Source organism: Bos taurus, chromosome 23, assembly GCF_002263795.3.
Source record: "Bos taurus isolate L1 Dominette 01449 registration number 42190680 breed Hereford chromosome 23, ARS-UCD2.0, whole genome shotgun sequence".
Classification (NCBI taxonomy): Eukaryota; Metazoa; Chordata; class Mammalia; order Artiodactyla; family Bovidae; genus Bos; species Bos taurus.
Window position 1 is genome coordinate 29,357,010 of NC_037350.1, and position 20,415 is coordinate 29,377,424.

Sequence of the window (20,415 nt, forward strand, 5' to 3'; positions counted from 1 at the left end):
GACTGAACTGAACTGAACTGATGTACTGAAAATTATTTAACTAGTCCCGTATGGTCATTTAGTTTGTTTGCAATCTTTCTTATGGTGATGCTTAAATAAATATCATGGCAAATACACAATTTTTGACATTTGCAAACACATCTGAAGGACAATCTAGAAAGTGGAATTGCTTTGAATGTGAGATTTTTAGTAGTTATTGCTAAAATATCCATTAGAGATTAAATCAACTGACATCCTCATCTGTGTGTATTTTACCACCCTCAGGCAAATATAATGTCTCAAACATTTTAATCTTCATCAAAATAGCATATCATTGTGTTTTAATTTGAAATTCTGTTTTGAATATTTGTATATTTTTTCATTAAAAATTATGTTATAGTTTTAATAGCTTCACTTAGGAATGTTGTGCTGAAGTTTTCTGTTTCACTTCAAATATTTTTTTCCGAAGAAATATATTTGATTAAGAAATCACGATTTTCTATTTATCTGTTTTTTTCTTATTGTGCTTTCATGTAGATGCAGAAGTTCTCATATTATTGTTTATCTATGAAAAAGTTGAATTTGGGGGGCAAGTTATCAGCAGGAGGTTTATGGAAAAGGGGATAGGATATTTTCCCTAGATTCTTGGCTCATTTGTCCCCTCTTGTATTGCAACATTCTTATTGCCTCTGTAGTAATGTACTTTTCTCTGCATTCCATCATTACAAGCACATTGACTCTCTCTTTTCTGATATTCCAGAGAAATTCACTCTCAGTGTGAGGTACTCTTTTCTGAGACTGAATTTTTTTGCTGTTTTCGATATTCTCTTGCCTTTAAAGAGCTTGGTATTTTGGGATTTTCCTACATAATTAGCCCTGTTGCTGTGATGCCTTCTTCTGATGCTGACACCAATTCTGCTTATTTGTATTCCCTCTGCCTACACATGATTTGAAGTTTGTGGATTTTAAAAAATGTCTTCTAGTTTTATGAAGGCTTAGGTTGTGGAGAACCTACTCTTTTTTAAAAGAAGATATTTAGGACTATTGCTAAGCTTCTATCTGTACCCAGAAATAAATTTTTATAAATATATCTGACAAGACTCTTTTTAGATACATTAATTTTAATGCTGCAATGAGGCTAAAATTGAGTCCTGTTCTCTTACTGTATTCACTGAATATCTGCCTTTATTCTATATGGGCTGCTTTATAGGTTTAACTCAGCATCCTAAATATATTTCTTAGTTCTATGTATCACATATATCACACTGACTCAGAATTTTATCATATATTTCTGTCCTTAATTATGTTGCAAGTGAATTTAATTCTAGCATTTCTAATCATTTTACTCACCGTAGATCATCCTTATATACTTTCAGATGATGAACTTGCTTCATTTAACCCATACAGTCTACTAGAGCAGCTTTACTAACTGTTATCACTCCTTCTCAGAGCGATGGAGAACGTTACCACAGTGAATGAGTTTCTCCTGCTGGAACTGACCTCCACTCAGGAGCTGCAGCCTGTTCTCTTTGTGACCCTCCTGATTATATACATGATTGATCTGTTTGGAAACGGGTCCATATTAGTGGTTGTCATCTTGGAGCCAAGACTCTACTCCCCTATGTATTTTTTCCTGGGAAATCTTTCTTGTCTGGATATCTGCTATTCTTCAGTGACACTGCCCATACTAATGGCAAACCTCCTCTCTGCTCACAAGGCCGTATCTTTCCTGGGCTGCATCACTCAGCTACACTTCTTCCACTTTCTGGGCTGTACTGAGTCCATCTTGCTGGCCATTATGGGTTTTGACCGATTTGTGGCCATCTGCTATCCACTTCGCTACACTCTTATCATGAACCTCAAGGCATGTATTCTCCTGGCAACTGTGGCCTGGATCACCAGTTTCTTTTATGCTCTGATGCATTCTGTCATGACTGCACGTCTGAACTTTTGCCACTCTCTGAAACTGAATCACTTCTTTTGTGATGTGAAGCCCCTCTTAGAGTTGGCTTGTGGTGACATTCGGCTCAATCAGTGGCTCATTTTTATTGTCACTGGCAGCTTAGCTATGATACCATGCTTCTTCACTTTCCTCTCCTACTTGTATATTATCAGCTTCCTTCTGTTTAAGAACCATACCTGTCGTGTGCTCCACAAGGCTCTGTCCACATGTGCCTCCCATTTAATGGTGGTATCTCTGTTTTATGGAACTGTGGGGCTCACCTACATCGCCCCAACCTCTGCCACCTCTGTAATACAGGAGTGGTATGTGACTGTCATACACACCACTGTCACTTCATTGCTGAATCCATTGATATACACCCTTAGGAATAAGGAAGTGAAGTTGGCTCTGAGCAGAGTGTTTGGGAGGAAACTGAAGCTGCCTAAAGAAAATCATTGGCAGCACTAGAAAAAAAATCAAAACTCTATTTTATGTTTATGACATTTATTTCTAATTTTAATACTTTTGATACATTTCTTGAATTTTCTTTTCTTATCAGAAATTTGTTCCATTTGTAACTGTGTTCTTCATGTATATGATTCCAATTACTCTTCATTAGTCATTCATTCAATTGAAATATATTTTTCAGGAAGAAGTGTTCAATTTGCAGAGGATACTATCTTGGAAAAGATCCATGAGTACCTGACATGAGGACATGGATCTTTTTCATTTGAAAAGGTTTGCAAAGATAAGATGAACAAGTTAACGCATATGCCTTTCAGAAGATAAAACACAGAATGAATGAACAAGAATGAGCATGTGCCAGCGGGCACTCTTTTGTAAGATTGGGTCTATGAAATCTTATTTAAGAAATGACATTTGAGCAGAATGCCAAAGGAAGTAGGGAAGTGAGTCATGCAAGTATGTGACAATAAAGCTTTTTATGTAGAAATGACAGAGAATGAAAGAGTATTGGTATAGAGTCTTGTTCCAGTAAGATGTCCCATATGCCTGGAGCTCAGTGAGTAATGAAGCGGGTGGCAGGAGATAAGGGCAGAAAGTTGATGATAGTCATGTCATGGGCATTCTGTTGTCTGGCTGAAGGCTTTCAGCACTAACTCTGGGTGATTAGTATGATATGGAGCATTTGAGTGAAGAATTGACTTGACTTGACTTCTGTGGTGAAAGAATCACAATGTTACTGTGTTGAGAACAGAGAGTAGGGGAGCAAGGATGAAATTAGAATTTCCTTATAATCTTTTGGATGAGAATTTATGGAAGCCTAGACAAGGGTAATAATGGTGGGGATAGGAGAAGCAGTTAGATTCTGGATGTATTTTGAACACTCAACTTTCATTATTTGCTGATAGCTGGTAGGAAGATGAGAGGCATCGAGGATGATCATTAATTTTTATGTACTTATGTTAACACCAAGATATGTCGATAGTGTAGAAAAATCAGGCTATGAACAGAGAAGTGTGTGATAAAGGTTTTGATTTGTTTTTCTCACCATAATATTGTTTTGAATTGAGTTCTCCTTCCTATTAATTGGGCTTCCCTGATAGCTCAGACAGTAAGCAATCTGCCTCCAATGCAGGAGACCCGGATTTGATCCCTGGGTCAGGAAGATCCGCTGGAGAAGGGAATGGCTACCCACTCCAGTATTCTTGCCTGGCGAGTTCCATGGGCACAGGAGCCTGGTGAGCTATAGTCCATAGGTTTACAAATAGTGGGACACAATTGAAATGACTTAGCAGGGCACACACACAAAATTACCACAAAGGTATAACAGTTCAAGTGTGGTGGTCCACGAGATCTTAGTGATGTAAAAATAATCATTAATGTTAAGATAAAGGAAAAATTCTCAAGTATTTTCTTTTGATTTCTTTTCAGAACATGCCAATACAGGCAGACCTCAGAGATATTGTGGGTTTCCAGACCACCACCATAAAGATGATATAACAATAAAGCAAGTCACATGAATACTTGGTTCCCAGTGTGTGTAAATGTTATATGTACACTCTACTGTAATCTATTAAGTGTACAATAGTATTATGTATGTACATGTATGTACCTTAATTAAAAATACTTTATTGCTAAAAAAATGCTAACTATCATCTGAACTCTTCAGTGAGCTGTAGTAATAGCAACAAAGATCACTGATCACAGGTCACCATAACAAATATAAAGTACTGGAAAATTTTGAAATACTGTGAGAATTACCAGTATGTGACAGGTGATTCAAAGTAGGCAAACGCTGTTGGGAAAATGGAGCTAACAGGCTTGCTTAGTTAGACCTTGTGCCAGGTAGTCACAGACCTTCAAGGTTGTAACAACATTACAATTTTGTAACAACAACAAAAAAACACAGTATCCATGGAGTGCAATAAAATAAAACAATAAATCTAAGTATTCAGTTCAGTTCAGTTAAGTTGCTCAGTCGTGTCCGACTCCTTGCAACCCCATGAATCGCAACTCGCCAGGCCTCCCTGTCCATCACCATCTCCCGGAGTTCACTCAAACTCACGTCCATTGAGTCGGTGATGCCATCCAGCCATCTAATCCTCTGTCGTCCCCTCTTCCTCCTGCCCCCAGTCCCTCCCAGCATCAGAGTCTTTTCCAATGAGTCAACTCTTCGCATGAGGTGGCCAAAGTACTGGAGTTTCAGCTTTAGCATCATTCCTTCCAAAGAACACCGAGGGCTGATCTCCTTTACAATGGACTAGTTGGATCTCCTTGCAGTCCAAGGGACTCTCAAGAGTCTTCTCCAACACCACAGTTTAAAAGCATCAATTCTTCGGTGCTCAGCTTTTTTCACAGTCCAACTCTCGCATCCATACATGACCACTGGAAAAACCATAGCCTTGACTAGATGGACCTTTGTTGGCAAAGTAATATCTCTGCGTCTGAATATGCTATCTAGGTTGGTCATAACTTTCCTTCCAAGAGTAAGCGTCTTTTAATTTCATGGCTACAGTCACCATCTGCAGTGATTTTGGAGCCCCCCAAAATGTAGGTATCTCAAGTAGAAAAATGGTGAAAAATGCTGGACTCTCCTTCCTATACTGCCCTCTTCTGGATCTTGGTCCTGGAAATACTCAATGCCTTGTTAGCTCTCTGACTCCTTCAGAAGGATTTTTAATACATTGACCAACCTTTTGTTCCCAACCTGAGGGTTATATAAAATAGTGCAACCTACTGTTGCCAAAAGCATAAGTTTAGCTGTAGCATTTTTTTTTTATTTTTAAAAATTAATTAATTTATTTTAATTGGATACTACTTACTTTACAATATTGTAGTAGCTTTTACCATGCATTGACATGAATCAGCCAAGGGTGTTCATGTGTCCCCCATCCTGAACCACTCTCCTACCTTCCTCCTCATCCCATTCCTCAGGGTCATCTCAGTACACTGGCCCTGAGTGCCCTGTCTCATGCATCGAACCTGGGCTGTAGCATTTTTGATTCCACTTTTGAAGTCAGGTGATTTCTCCTTTTGTAAAACAGCTGAGATGTGCAGCTCCAGATCTGTTCTCACAGCTTTAGTAACAGACTATTTCCTTCAAATATGCAGAATTATTCTCTACATCACCGCCCCCAACCAGAAATAACTTCTGTCTAATTCGGCTTACTTCTTTTAGTCCACACTGACTGCTCTGCTCTAGGAACCAGACAAGGTCGAGAAAATTTCCTGCTGCTGTCTCGTTCATATCTTAACCTGTGCTACTTACTTTAAAAAGAGAAATCTGGCAGCTTTTTCTTAACTTTGCAGAAATGGACTTCCTTTCTTGACATCTTCCTACTCCCTTCTCTTGCCTCCATTGTTTTCTGAATATTTATTTCTATTTTATTGTTCTGGGATTCAGACTTTTTCTAATATTTGTTTTGAAATAAAGTTTGGATTTAGCTTCTTTTTCTCCTTATTTCTTTCAGAAAAGTTTTTAGAAGATAAGAGAAGAACACTGATTAATCCAACCATATTATTAACACTGTTATTAACACTGATTTAATAACAGCCATATTAGCACTGGATGTTTTATTTGTAGATTTAAATGATTTATATAATAATTTTCATGGCTGAACTTCTGTAAATCTCTTCACCAAGAAAGCTGGCTGAAATTTGTGTGGTAGCAAAATAAATGCAGAATGATTAGAAAAAAATGAATCACTTGATATTATTGTCAATTGATTACAGTGGCTATGATGACATTTTACAGAAAGAGATAAAAAGCAAAACTTTTAAGGTCTTCCCTGGTGGCTCAGAGTAAGAGAATCTGCTTGCCAATGTAGGAGACACAGGTTCAATCCCTGATCCAGGAAAATCCAAATGCTCAGAGCAAGTAATCCCAGGCACGCAAATATTGAGCCTCTGCTCTAAAGCCCAAGAACCACAGCTACTGAACGCAAGTGCTGAAACTAGTGAAGCTCGTGTGTTAGAGCTAGTGCTCTGCAACAAGAGAAGCTGCTGCAGTGAGAAGCCCATGCACCGCATCTAGAGAGCGGGCCCCACTCACTGCAACTAGAGAAAATCTCGTGCAGCAATGAAGACCCAGAGCAGACAAAATAATAAATAAATAAATTTTTAAAAGCAAAACTTTTAGATATTATGCTTTTTAAGATTTCACTCTTTTTTGAACAGTTGCTTCTCTTATTTGTCTAATTGTATGCTATTTAAATTTATGTAATTATGTAATGAAGTTCACATTAACATCATTTAAATACAACAATAAAAACAACAGCAATAATAAAAAATTCCAACATTATCCAGTTATAAGGATTTAATATTATGGAAAATTATAAAGGTAATACTATTTTGTGGAAAATGATAATAATGGTATGCTATGCTAAGTCGCTTCAGTCATGTCTGACTCTGTGCAACCCCATAGATGGCAGCCCGCCAGGCTTCCCCGTCCCTGGGATTCTCCAGGCAAGAACACTGGAATGGGTTGCCATTTCCTTCTCCAATGCATGAAAGTGAAAAGTGAAAAGTGAAAGTGAAGTCGCTCAGTCGTGTCCGACTGTTAGCGACCCCATGAACTGCAGCCTACCAGGCTCCTCCATCCATGGGATTTTCCAGGCAAGAGTACTGGAGTGGGGTGCCATTGCCTTCTCCGGATAATAATGGTATTTTTCTTATTTTGCCCCTGTAGACAATTTTACAGTATACCTTAATTACCAGTAAGATACCTAAAGTCCCCAAAGTCTTCATCATTGCTATTTGGGGAAAAGTAATTAGATTCTCAGTATGCTGTGTGTGTGTGTGTGTGTGTGTGTGTGTTTTAAAGAAATTATATAAACAGGAGGGTTTATAAAGAAGAGGGTTCCTGGTGTTGGGTATGTGAGTTGGACGAGAACAGAAGAGTCCAGCCACACTTCCAGTTGTTCCAAACATAAGTGGGCACAGATGGTAACACCACAGGAGAAAATTTCACTCCTGTTCACATAATAATATGAGAGAGAGGCTATTATTTCTTTATAAGGTTAACATTTTTCTTCATGACAACTCCTGGTTGAACCTATACCACAGCAAATCAAATTAAACCAAACTGGGTAAGTGGGGCAAAAATAAGTTGTCTTGAAAAAACAAAGAGACTTTCTATGAGTTTTCTGCAAAGGGAAATCAGCTAAGTTAATTCCTCATGAAAGGAGACTAGAAAGATTGATTTAACAATGAACAAATACGTGTTGTGTGTCAGGTACTGTTATAGATGCTCAGAAGACATCATTAAGAGATAATACACTGACTTTGTAAAGATTATATCCAACTAGAGGAGTAGGTAATACACAATAAAGAGAATAAAAAAATAAATAAATGATATGGGATTTCAGAAGGTGTTATGTGTCATGGGGAAATGAAAGGAGAGTGAAGGGGGTATGGAGTGTATGAGAGCCCCAGTAGGATGATCAGAGTGGGTCTCATTGAATAAATACCATTTGAGGTAAGATTGAAATGAAGTTAGGGCTTTTGTCAGACAGCTAGTCATGGGGAAGAGCAAAGGAGAACAGCAAAGAGGCCAGTGTGACTTGACTGATTGAACTCAGGGGAGAAAGGGAGAAAATTAGGCTGGAAGAGTAAAAAGAAAAAGACATTACAGAGCTTGTAGTCTTTCTTAGAATTTGAGTTTATGGAGAATTTCCTGGTTGTCCAGTGGTTAGAACTCCACACTTTCACGCCAAGTGTCCTGGTTCCATCTCTGGTTGGGGGACTAAGATCACACAAGCTGTGTGGTGTGGCAATGAATAAATAAGTTTGAATTTACAATCTGAGCTGAAGTGTGGTGGGAGGGTTATAAGAAAAAGCATGATGATGGGAGGTGATTTACAGGTAAGGTTAGAAGCAAGAAGCTATTAATAATAATACTATAACTGTTAATAATAATAACTGAGACATGACATGGACTCACTTGATAGCTAGAGAAGTGAAAATAAGTGGAAGATTCTGTGCATATGCGTTTCATAATTGATCCAACAACTAGAGTTCAGGGGAATACTGAAGTAAAGGTCTAATGAGATAGGTTGAAGAGAGACAGGAAAGAATAAGAGTTGAGACCATCAATTTAAACATTGTTTGTGAGAAGCTTTGATGTAAAGATCAGAGGAAATGGACAGTGAAGAAAAACAGAGAGAAAGGAAGACTTTTAAATGTTCCTTTGCTGAAGAGAATGTTACATTAGAGAAAGGAAAAATAATTATGGAAGAGAGAATGGCATTGTGGGAGTGCACACCTGATTAAACAAATGGGTATCATTGAAAGGACAAGCAAGAGCTTTGGCTTTAAAAAAGCACAGGTTGGGCAGGGAGAAAGGCTCATGAGGGAGAAGATATCTGTATGATTCACATTATTATATGACAGAAACTAACACACCATTATAAAGCAATTATCCTCAATTAAAAATAAAAAGAAAGTGCAATCACTTTCTAATAATATAAACACAAATGATAGTGAGTCTGGAAGTTCTTTTCAATTGCTTCAAATTTCTTATAGACAAGGAAGCAAAGTCAGTATTGGACAGTCAATATGGAGAAGAATGTTGGCTGGAGGTTTGAAATGGTTATCCAGGAGTGTGTGAGGGTGAATGGACTTGACAGTTGTAAATAATTCCTGAATACATTGTAACTTGATCAAATAGAGGTTGAATTTTAGCTATGGTGTGAATTTCAAATATAGTTGAATTTCAGCAAGTATTTAGCAAAAATCAATATTAGCATTCTGTGAATGTCAATTCAACAAAGAAATCTCTCGCATCAATGATGAATTCCATTAGGGTTTGATATGTTTATGTTAATAACAAAGACAAAAGTGAATCAAGGAAGTTATATGCCTGGATTTCTCTCATTGGTCAGTGATATTAGTTTTCCTAAAGTACAAAACTTTTTGAATACCAGAAGAAATGTTCCTCCATTTTTGCGTTATTCACAATATAATGGCTACAAATATGACACACTTTTAAGTTTAATCTGCATCATTTCCATCACTTTCTTAAGCCTAGACAATCAAAAAACCATAAACCATGCTTATAATTTGTAGAATTTACCAATTCCTTGGCATAAGCACTTCCACCATGACCAACTGCAAGCTGTTAATGTGGTTCACTGAATGTGAATTTGGGAATAAATGAACAGGTCATTTTATGGCATCTCTAACATACAGATACAATAAAAGTGATAAACTCTAAACATGCAGATAATAGGAACATCTAAAATGATTAGGGAGTGATGTTTTGTGTAATTTTGTTGTTGTTTAGTCGCTAAGTTGTGTCTAACTCTTTGTGACCCCACAGACTGCAGCACACCAGGTTTCTCTGTCCTTCACTATTTATCTCCTGGAGTTTGCTCAAATTCATGTCCATTGAGTTGGCGATGCTGTCTAACAATTTCATCTTCTGTCACCTGCTTCTCCTATTGCTTTCAATCTTCCCCAGCATCAGGGTCTTTTCCGTTGAGTTGACTGTTCGCCTCAGGTGGCTAAAGTACTGGAGCTTCAGCTTTAGCATCAGTCCTTTCAACGAAATCCAGGGTTGATTTTCTTTAGGGTCTTGCTGTTTGATCTTGCTGTCCAAGGGACTTTCAAGAGTCATCTCCAGCACTATAATTCAAAAGCAGCAGTTCTTTGGTGCTCAGCATTCTTTATGGTCCAACTCTCACATCCATTATTACTAAAATGTCTGTTAGAGATTAAATCAATTGACATCCCCATCTGTGTGTATTTCACCACCTTCAAGAAAATAAATGTTGCAAACATTTTAATCTTTGTCAAAATAGTATATCATTGAATTTTAATTTGAATTTCCGTTTTGAATATTTGTATATTTTTTCCTGACTAAAAAGTATGTTGTAGTTTTAGTGGCTTCTCTTAGGAGTGCTGGGCTGCCATTTTTCTGTTTCACTACAAATATTTCTTTCAGGTGACGTAATTCTGTTGAGAAATCATGATTATCTATTTTTCTGTTTGTTTCTTATCATACTTTCATGTGCATATAGAAGTTTATCTATTTATTGTTTATATATGAACAAGTTGGATTTGGGGGGCAAGTTATCAGGAGGTTTATATGGCATGGGGGATAGGATATTTTCCCCAGATTCTTGGCTCATTGGTCCCCTCTTCAGTTGCAACATTTTTACTGTCTTTGTGGTAACATACTTTTCTCTTCATCATTATGTGCACACTGACTTGCTTGTTTTCTGGTATTCTGGAAAAATTCACTCTCAATGTGAGGCACTCTCTTTCTGAGACTGATAATTTTCTGCTGTTTTCAATACTCTTTTGCTACTAAAACTTCTTAGTACTTTGGGATTTTCCTGCATAAATAACCCTGCTGCTGTGATGCCCTCTTGTGATGCTCACATCAAATCTGCTGATTTGTATCCCCTCTGCCTACACATGATTTGAAATTTTGGGGTTTACAATTTTTTTTTCTAGTTTCATGAAGGTTTAGATTGTGGAGAACCTACTCTTATTTTTTTTAAGCATATTTAGGACTATTGCTAAATTTCTACTTGTACCAGAAATGAGAAGTGTGCCTATTATGTCCATTTAAAAATATTTAAATTTTTACAAATACATCTGACAAGACTCTTTAGATACACTAATTTTAATGCTACAATGAGGCTAAAACTGAGTCCTGTTCTCTTACTGTGTTCACTAAATATCTGCTTTTATTCTTTATGAGTTGCTTTATAGGTTTAACTCAGCATCCTAAATATGCTTCTTTGTTCTATGTATCACATATATCACACTGACTCAGAATTTATCACAAATTTCTGTCCTTAATTACATTGCAAGTGAATTTAATTCTAGCATTTCTAACCATTTTACTCACCATAGATCATCCTTATATACTTTCAGATGATGAACTTGCTTCATTTAACCCATACAGTCTACTAGAGCAGCTTTACTAACTGTTATCACTCCTTCTCAGAGCGATGGAGAACGTTACCACAGTGAATGAGTTTCTCCTGCTGGAACTGACCTCCACTCAGGAGCTGCAGCCTGTTCTCTTTGTGACCCTCCTGATTATATACATGATTGATCTGTTTGGAAATGGGTCCGTATTAGTGGTTGTCATCTCGGAGCCAAGACTCTACTCCCCTATGTATTTTTTCCTGGGAAATCTTTCTTGTCTGGATATCTGCTATTCTTCAGTGACACTGCCCATACTAATGGCAAACCTCCTCTCTGCTCACAAGGCCGTATCTTTCCTGGGCTGCATCACTCAGCTACACTTCTTCCACTTTCTGGGCTGTACTGAGTCCATCTTGCTGGCCATTATGGGTTTTGACCGATTTGTGGCCATCTGCTATCCACTTCGCTACACTCTTATCATGAACCTCAAGGCATGTATTCTCCTGGCAACTGTGGCCTGGATCACCAGTTTCTTTTATGCTCTGATGCATTCTGTCATGACTGCACGTCTGAACTTTTGCCACTCTCTGAAACTCAACTACTTCTTCTGCGATGTGAAGCCCCTCTTAGAGTTGGCTTGTGGTGACATTCGGCTCAATCAGTGGCTCATTTTTATTGTCACTGGCAGCTTATCTATGGCAGCATGCTTTCTCACTTTCCTCTCCTACTTGTATATTATTGGCTTTCTTCTGTTCAAGAACCGGACCTGCCGTGGGCTCCACAAGGCTCTGTCCACGTGTGCCTCTCATTTCATGGTCGTATCTCTGTTTTATGGAACTGTGGGGCTCACCTACATCCCCCCTGCCTCTGCCACATCTGTATCACAGGGACGGTATGTGGCTGTCATACACACCACTGTCACTTCATTGCTGAATCCATTGATATACACCCTTAGGAATAAGGAAGTGAAGTTGGCTTTGAAGAGAGTCTTTGGCAGGAAACTGAAGCTGTCTGTCTAAAGAAAATCATTGGCCAAACAGGAATAAATAAAAACTGTGCTTTTTATGACATTCATTTTCTCATATCTAATAAATCTGGTACATTTCTTGAATTCTGTTTTCATTTCAGAAATGGTAGGGAGATGAGAGGCATCAAGGATGATCATTAATTTTTATTTATTTATGTTAACACCAAGAAATATCTATAGTGTAGAATTAGTCTATGAATAGAGCAAGGGTGTGATAAAAGTTTTTATTTGCTTTTTGCATAATAAAATTGGTTTGAATTGAGTTTTCCTTCCTACTAACTAATCCTCTTTATGCATAGAACAATATATTAAAAAAAATCATAGATTAGTATGCAGGCTTTACTTTCAAAGACAACTTCATTTGTGACAATTTATTCTCTCTAGGCATGGTTTAATTCAATTTTTCTGGTAATAAGAGCAGTAATAAAAAAAACATAGTTTCACCATTATGGAATTTATACATAACTAAAACGAATCGGATAAGAATATAAACATAAAAGTATGGCAGAAAATGGCAGGTGAAAACGACATTCTAGATGTTAATTCGAGGTAAAATCTAGGATGAATAGAGAGCATTTGTCTAAAAGAGAAACCGTGTTATATTTGATCCGTGATAAAATTACCAAAAAGGTATAACAGTCTAAGCGTAGTGGTCCACAAGATACTAGTGATGTAGAAATAATCATTAATGTTAGGATAAATGAAATCTTCTCAAATATTTTCTTGTGACTTCTTTTCAGAATATGCCAGTACAGGCATACCTCAGAGATGCTGCGGGCTTGTTTCCAGCCCTAAAGCAGATGTGGCAATAAAGCAAGTCATGTGAATACTTTTTCCCCACTGCATACGTTCATACCATAGTGTGTAATCTATTAAATGTACAGTAGAATTATGTCTAAAACAAAGTATGTATCTTCATTAAAAACACTTTTCCTCGCCATCATCTGAACCTTCAGTGAGCTGTAGTAATAGCATCAAAGATCACGGATCACAGATAACCATAACGAATATAATAACACTGAAAAAGTTTGAAATACTGTGAGAATTACCAAAATGTGACAGGAGATTCAAAGTGGGCAAATGCTGTTTGGAAAATTGTGCTGACAAGCTCGCTCAATGCTGGGCTGCCATAGATCTTCAATTTGTTAAAAAAAAAAAGCACAGTATCTGTGGACTGCAGTAAACTGAAATACAAAAAATTAAGGTATGCTTGTACCTCAAGGAGAAAAATGGTTTAAAAAAAATGCTGGACCCTCTTTTATGTACTGCCCTCCTCTTCTAGATCTTAGTCCTGCAAGTCCTCACTGCCTGGTCAGCTCTCTGACTCCTTCAGAAGGATTTTTAGTATGTTGACCAACTTTCAGTTCTCCTCTTGAAGGTTTGTGTAAAACTGTTGCCAAAAGTGTAAATTTAGTCGAAGCTTTTTGGATCTGGTTTTTGAAGTGAGGTAATTTCTTTCTTTGTAAAGCAACTGAGGTTTGCAGTTGTAGATCTGTTCTCCTCACAGCTTTAATAACAGACTATTTCCTTCAAATACACAGAGTTTCTCGCTACATCATCACTTCCTTCCTGAAATAATTCTGTCAAATGCGGCTTGCTTCTTTGATTCTTTGAGTCCATGCTGACTACTCCTTGAAACCAAATCAGGTCAAGAAAAATTCCTACTGCTGACTGATTAATAGCTTAGCTTATGCAACTTACTTAACAAAGGGAAATTCAGCAGCTTTTTCTTAGCTTTGCACCAGTGGGCTTCCTTTCTTAACATCTTCTACTCCCTTGTTTTATCTCCATTGTTTTCTAAGCATTTATTTCTATTTTATTGTTCTGGGATTCAGACTTTTCTTAATTTTTTAAAAATAAAATTTGGATTTATTCCTCTATCATTTCTTTCAGGAAAATTTTTAGAAGATAAGAAGGGAACATGGACTTAATCTAACCATGTTAACATTGAATGTTTTACTTGTAGATTTAGATGATATCTAGAATAATCTTCATGGCTGAATTTCTGTGAATCTCTTCACCAAGAAAACTGGCTGAAATTTGTGGGGCAGAAAAATATATGCATAATGACTAGAATAAAAATGTGAAATGCCTAATATTGTCAATTGATTACAGTGGCTATGATGATATTTTATAGAAGAAGATAAAAAGCAAAACTTTTAAATATTATGCTATCTTTTAAGATTTTACTCTGTTGAACAATTGCCTCTATTTCTCTATTATTTTTATCACAATGAACTTGCCCAAATTTCTCAGATAGAAAATAATAGGGAGTTGGAGAGGACATAACCATTGCTTCTATGTGGGAATAAAGATTTATATTGTCAAACAAATGTATTTTGATACTTTAGGTATAAGGAGATAGATGTGGAATAGTGAGAAATAGTGTGCTGTGAGAAGATGCAATTTTATGTGACCCTTCTACATTATTTTATTATTTGTAAAATTCTCATATAGACATAATTTCACTGTACTATTTTCTATTGTCTTTTCTATTAAAATGACAATCATTTATTAGCTTAGTTGTCAGTTCTGTAGGTTAGAATTCCAGGTGTGTTATGTCTGGGTTTTCTGCTAAGTTTATCAAATGGCTGAAATCAAGCTGTTGGCTGGGCTGCATTCCTTTCTGGAATCCAAGCTCATTCAGGTTGTTGGCCAAATTCCTTACAGTTGTAGAAAGAGATCTTCATTTCCTTGTTGAATGTCAGTTGAAGCTACTGTTGATTTTTAGAGGCTGCCTACACTTCTAATCATGTTTAAGCAAGAGTGGAGAACTTCTCACACTTAAATTCCTCTTCTAATTTAACTCTGACCTTTTCAACTCAGATTTAGGCCCACATGATTATGTCAGACCCACCTGGAAAATCTCCCTATTTTAATGCTAATTAACTTGAGGATATCATTACATCTGCAAAATATATATATTTTGCCATATAATATAATTATGGAAGTAATATCACCTTATGTTCATATGTTCTGCCTGTATTCAAAGGGAGGAGATTATACACAGGTTAGGTTTGTTAGGATTTATCTTGGAATTTTGCCTACAAATATACACCCATCTTAAAAGTTGTTATGTGACTCAATGAGACAAATAGTATAAAAATATAGTCTTTAAAAATTTAAGTTTCTGAAATTACATGCTATTTAAATTTACATAATTATATAATGAAGGTCACTTGAACATCATTTTAAATACAACAATAAAAGCAACAGCAATCTTAATAATTTTCAACTATATCCAGCAATAAGGATATAATGTTATGGAAAATTTATAATGGCAGTATTATTTTGTGCAAAATAATAATAGCAGTATTGTTCTTTTAAATTCTGCCACTATAAACAATTTTATGCATCCATGCTGAATCACTTCAGTCATGTCCAACTCTTTCCAACCTTATGGACCATAGCTTGCCATGGTGCTCTGTCCAAGGGATTCTCCAAGCAAGAATACTCGAGTGGGTCACCATGCCCTCCTCCAGGATCTTCCCAACCCAGGGACTGAACCCTGTCTCTTATGGCCCCTGTATTGGCAGGTGGGTTATTTACCTCTAGTGCCACCTGGGGAAGCCCACAAACAATTTATAATATACCCTAATTACTAGTAAGATATTCAAAGTCTCCAAAGTCTTCATCATTGCTATTTGGGGAAAAGTAATTAGATTTTCACTACAGTGTGTATGCTTTTCTAAAGACATTACATGAACAGGAGGAAAGAAGAGGGTTTCTGGTGTTAGGCATGTGAGTTCGAAGAGAGCAGCAGCTTCCTGCCACACTTACGGTGGTTCCAAACATAAGTGGCCAGAGATGGTAACACTGAAGGAGACAATTTCATTCCTGTTCACATGAGAATATGAGGGAGAGGCTAATCCTTCTTTATAAGGGTAACATTTTCCTCCTTGACAACTCCTGGTTGAATCAAGACAGCAAATCAAATTAAACCAAACTGGGTAAGTGGGGCTAACATAAGTTGTCTTGGAAAAACAAAGAGATTTCCCTATGAGTCTTCTGCAAAGAGAAATTAACTAAGTTAATTCTTTATGAAAGGAGATCTGGAAGACTGATTTAACAATGAACAAATATGTGTTGTGTGCCAGGGACTGTTCTAGATGCTCAGAACGCATCATTAACAGTCAATACACTGATATTGTAAAACTTATATACAACTTGTGTTAGTCGCTCAGTTGTGTCCAACTCTTTGCAACCCTATGGACTGTAGCCCATCAGGCTCCTCTGTCCAGGGAATTCTCCAGGCAAGAATATTGGAGTGAGTTGCCATTCCCATCTCCAGAGAAGCTTCCTGACCCAGGTGTCAAAGCTGAGTCTCCTGCACTGCAGGAAAACTCTTTACTGACTGAGTCACTAGAAGAGCCCATATCCAACTAGGGGAATAGGCAATCCACAATAAGCAGGATAAATAGATAAATTATATATGGATTTCAGAAGGTGCTATGTGTCATGGGGAAATGAAAGGAGCATGAGAGGGGTTTAGAGTGTAGGAGGGCACCAATAGGATGATCAGAGTGGGTCTCATTAAATAAATGTTATTTGAGGTAAGATTTAAATAAAGTTAAGACTTTTGTCAGATAGCTAGCCATGGAGAAGAGCAAAGGGGAACAGTAAAGAGGCCAGTGTGACTTGACTGAGTGAACAAAGGGGAGAAAGGGGGGAAATTAGGCTGGAAGAGTGAAAAGAAAAAGATTTTACAGAGCTTGTAGTATTTTTTTAAGAATCTGATTTTATAGGGAATTCCCTAGTGGTCCAGTGGTTATGGCTCAGTGCTTTCACTGTGGTGGGCCCTAGTTCTATCCTTAGAGGGGGAAATAAGACTCCCACAAACTGGGAAAAGCAGCAAAAAAAAAAAAAAATTTGAATTTACAATCTGAGCTAGGGTGATTGGAGGGTTATGAGTGGAAAAATGATGATGGAAGGTGATTTACACATAATTGGGCTTCACTGGTGGCTCAGCCAGTAAAGAACCTGCCTGCAATGCAGGAGACCTGGATTCAATCCTTGGGTGGGGAAGATCCCCTGGAGGAGAGCATGGCAACCCACTCCAGTATTCTTGCCTGGAGAATCCCCATGGACAGAGAAGCCTGGTGAGCTACAGTCCATGGTGTCACGAAGAGTTGGACACAACCAAACAACTAAGCACTGCATGCACTGGGCAAGATTAGAAGCATTAAACTATTGAGAATAAGATTATAACTATTAACTGAGACATAATGAGGACTCGGTAGCTAGAGAAGTGAAAATAAGCAGTAAGATTCTGTGTATAAACATTTCATAATTGATCCAACAGCTAGGAATTGGGGGAACATTGAGATAAAGGTCTAACAAAGTAAGTTCAAGAGATGGCAAAGAATAGGAAATGAGACCATCAGTTTAGTTATTGTTTTTGAGAAGTTTTGATATAAATATCAGGAAAATGGGATGGTAAAGAAAAATAGTGAAAAAGAAAGACAACAAATTTTTATTTTATTTTATTTTTTAACTTTACAATATTGTATTGGTTTTGCCATACATCAACATGAATCTGCACAGGTATACAAGTGTTCTCCATCCTGAACCCTCCTCCCTCCTCTCTCCCCGTACCATCCCTCTGGGTCATCCCAGTGCACCAGCCCCAAGCATCCAGTATTGTGCATCGAACCTGGACTGGTAACTCGTTTCATATATGATATTATACATGTTTCAATGCCATTCTCCCAAATCATCCCACCTTCTCCCTCTCCCACAGAGTCCAAAAGACTGTGTTAGGAGAAATAATAGCCTGTTCCTTTGCTGAAGAGAATGCTTCATCAGAGAAAGAAAAAAGAATTACAGAGGAGAGAGTACCATTGCTGGAGTGCACACTTGATTAAGTGAGGGGGTGTCATCAAAAGCACAAGTGAGAAGGTTGGCTTGTGCTTTTGGGAGGTGGGAGTGGGGTTCAGGATGGGGAACACATGTACACTCATGGCTGATTCATGTCAATGTATGCCAAAAACCACTACAATATTTAAAAAAAAAAAACACAGGTGGGGGTGAGGGGGAGCTCAAAAGGGAGGAGATATATGTATACCTATGGCTGATTCATGTTGTTGTACAGCAGAAAGTGACACAACATTGTAAAGAAATTATCCTCCAATCAAAACTGAATTTTTAAAAAAGCACAGACAGTCACTCTCTAGTAATATAGACACAGATGGGAAAGCAGACTTGTACATAGAAGCAAACACATGTGATGCTGAGTCTGGAAGTTCTTTTCAATTGCTTCAAATTTCTCATAGACAAGAAAGCAAGATTAGCATTTGAGAATAAATATAGAGAAAAAGCATAGCTGGAGGTTTGAAATGGTTATCCAGGAGTGTGTGAGAGTGAATGGACTTGAGAGCTGTAAATAAGTCCTTGAATACAGTCTAACTTGATCAAACAGTAGTTGAATTCAGCTATAGTGCGGCTATAGATTCAAGCATTTAGCAAAAATTAACAATAGTATTCTGTGAACGTCAATTCAACAAAGAAGTCTCTCACATCATTGCTGAATTCTATTAGTGTTTGATATGTTTGTCTATGTTAATAAGTAAGATGAAAGTGAATCAAGGAAGTTATATGTCTGAATTTCTCTCATTTGTCAGTGACATTAGTTTTACTAAAAGTACAAAACTTTTTGAATGCTGGAAGAAACGTTCCTCCACTTTTTGTGTTATTTACAGTATAATGGCTACAAACATGACACAGTTTTAAGTTTAAACTGCATCACCAACAGGGCTTCCCCAGTGGCTCAGAGAGTAAAGACTCTGCCTTTAACACAGGAGACCCGGATCCGCTTCCTGGGTCAGGAAGCTCCCATAGAGAAGAGAATGGCAACCCACCCTGTATTCTTGCCTGGAGAATCCCTTGGACAGAGGAACCTGGTCAGGCTACAGTCCATGGGGTCACAAAGAGCTGGACATGACCGAGCGACTAAGCAGGCAGACATCATTAACATATTCCCACCACTTTCTTAAGCCTAGACAATCAACAAAACCATGAATCAATCTCATAGTTTGTAGAATTACCAGCTCCTTGGCATAAATACTTCCACTGTGACTAGTTGCAAGCTATCGATATGATTCACTGAACATGAGTTTGGGAATAAAAGATCAGTAGCAAGCCATTTTATGGCATCTCCATCATACACATACAATAAAAGCAATAATCTCTAAAGTAAAGATAAGAGGAACATGTAGAATGATGAGGGAGTGATGTCTTGTGTAAGTTACCTCTGTTTTTAATATAATTTACTCAATTGGAAGTTTATGTAATTTCATTTTAAATAATGCTTGTGCTTAATATCTTGCCTACAAAATTTCTGGACATTAACAACAAGCTTTTTTGAACCAGTAATAGCTAGCTCTAGTGCACCTTTGCTGTAGTGATTCCTAGTGGCATAAAGTATAGGATAAACTTTGTACAGTAAATGATAAATAAAATATTAATTCATTCTCCCTTTATAAAGAGTTTTTTTTGTTTGTTTGTTTAGAAAGGCTTTCAACAGGCAGAACTTATTTTTATTAGCTGAATGCCCAAGTCTGAGCATCTTGAACTGTAAGATCTATACGGTAAGATTAATTGTGAATTTCCTCTGTATTTTATGGAACTGCCCTCCCCCTCAAATATATTATCAACCCGTGGTACCACTATGTCTTTTTCCGCTCTCCTAATTCTCTAAGCGTGACCAACTGACTCTACATTCAATCCACAAATGTCAGCCTCCAGAAGTGTGCAAGGCAGCACAGTTTTTTGTTTAATTAATTTTTATTGGAGTATAGTTGCTTTACAATCAGGGCAGCATAGTTGACTGACCCACTGACAATTGTCTTCAATGAGCTTCCAAATTGCTGCAGCCCAGGAAGACAGAGTAGATGGGCCTTTTCTTCCTTTAGTGCACGTGTTTTACTTGAAAATTCAAAACTGTCTGTAGTGTTCATTTTAAAATATTTGACCAACAGATGAAAGGCTGATAATGTTTATGCTGGGTGCTAATGCATACAGTTGATTTGCTGTGGGATTGTGCATTTTTATAGACCCATCTAATATTTTCTTGATAAATAATATCTTTTCCTCTGTGAAACTTTTATTTTCTAGTTTCGTAGCCTGT

General features: G+C 37.4%; 2 protein-coding genes across 2 annotated transcripts; both read left to right on the forward strand.

Annotated features, from left to right (window-relative positions):
• The first annotated feature begins 1,432 nt into the window (after nucleotides 1-1,432).
• On the forward strand, nucleotides 1,433-2,389 carry OR12D21 (olfactory receptor family 12 subfamily D member 21). Its single transcript, NM_001389908.1, has one exon. It carries the CDS (start codon nucleotides 1,433-1,435, stop codon nucleotides 2,387-2,389), a length of 957 nt encoding a protein of 318 aa, NP_001376837.1.
• Nucleotides 2,390-11,343: 8,954 nt separating this feature from the next.
• Nucleotides 11,344-12,282, forward strand: OR12D20 (olfactory receptor family 12 subfamily D member 20). Its single transcript, NM_001390252.1, has one exon. It carries the CDS (start codon nucleotides 11,344-11,346, stop codon nucleotides 12,280-12,282), a length of 939 nt encoding a protein of 312 aa, NP_001377181.1.
• The last annotated feature ends 8,133 nt before the right edge of the window (nucleotides 12,283-20,415 follow it).

Bases quoted from the DNA above. Each gene is read 5' to 3' on its own strand.
- OR12D21 (NM_001389908.1), top strand. From the start codon at position 1,433: ATGGAGAACGTTACCACAGTGAATGAGTTTCTCCTGCTGGAACTGACC.
- OR12D20 (NM_001390252.1), top strand. From the start codon at position 11,344: ATGGAGAACGTTACCACAGTGAATGAGTTTCTCCTGCTGGAACTGACC.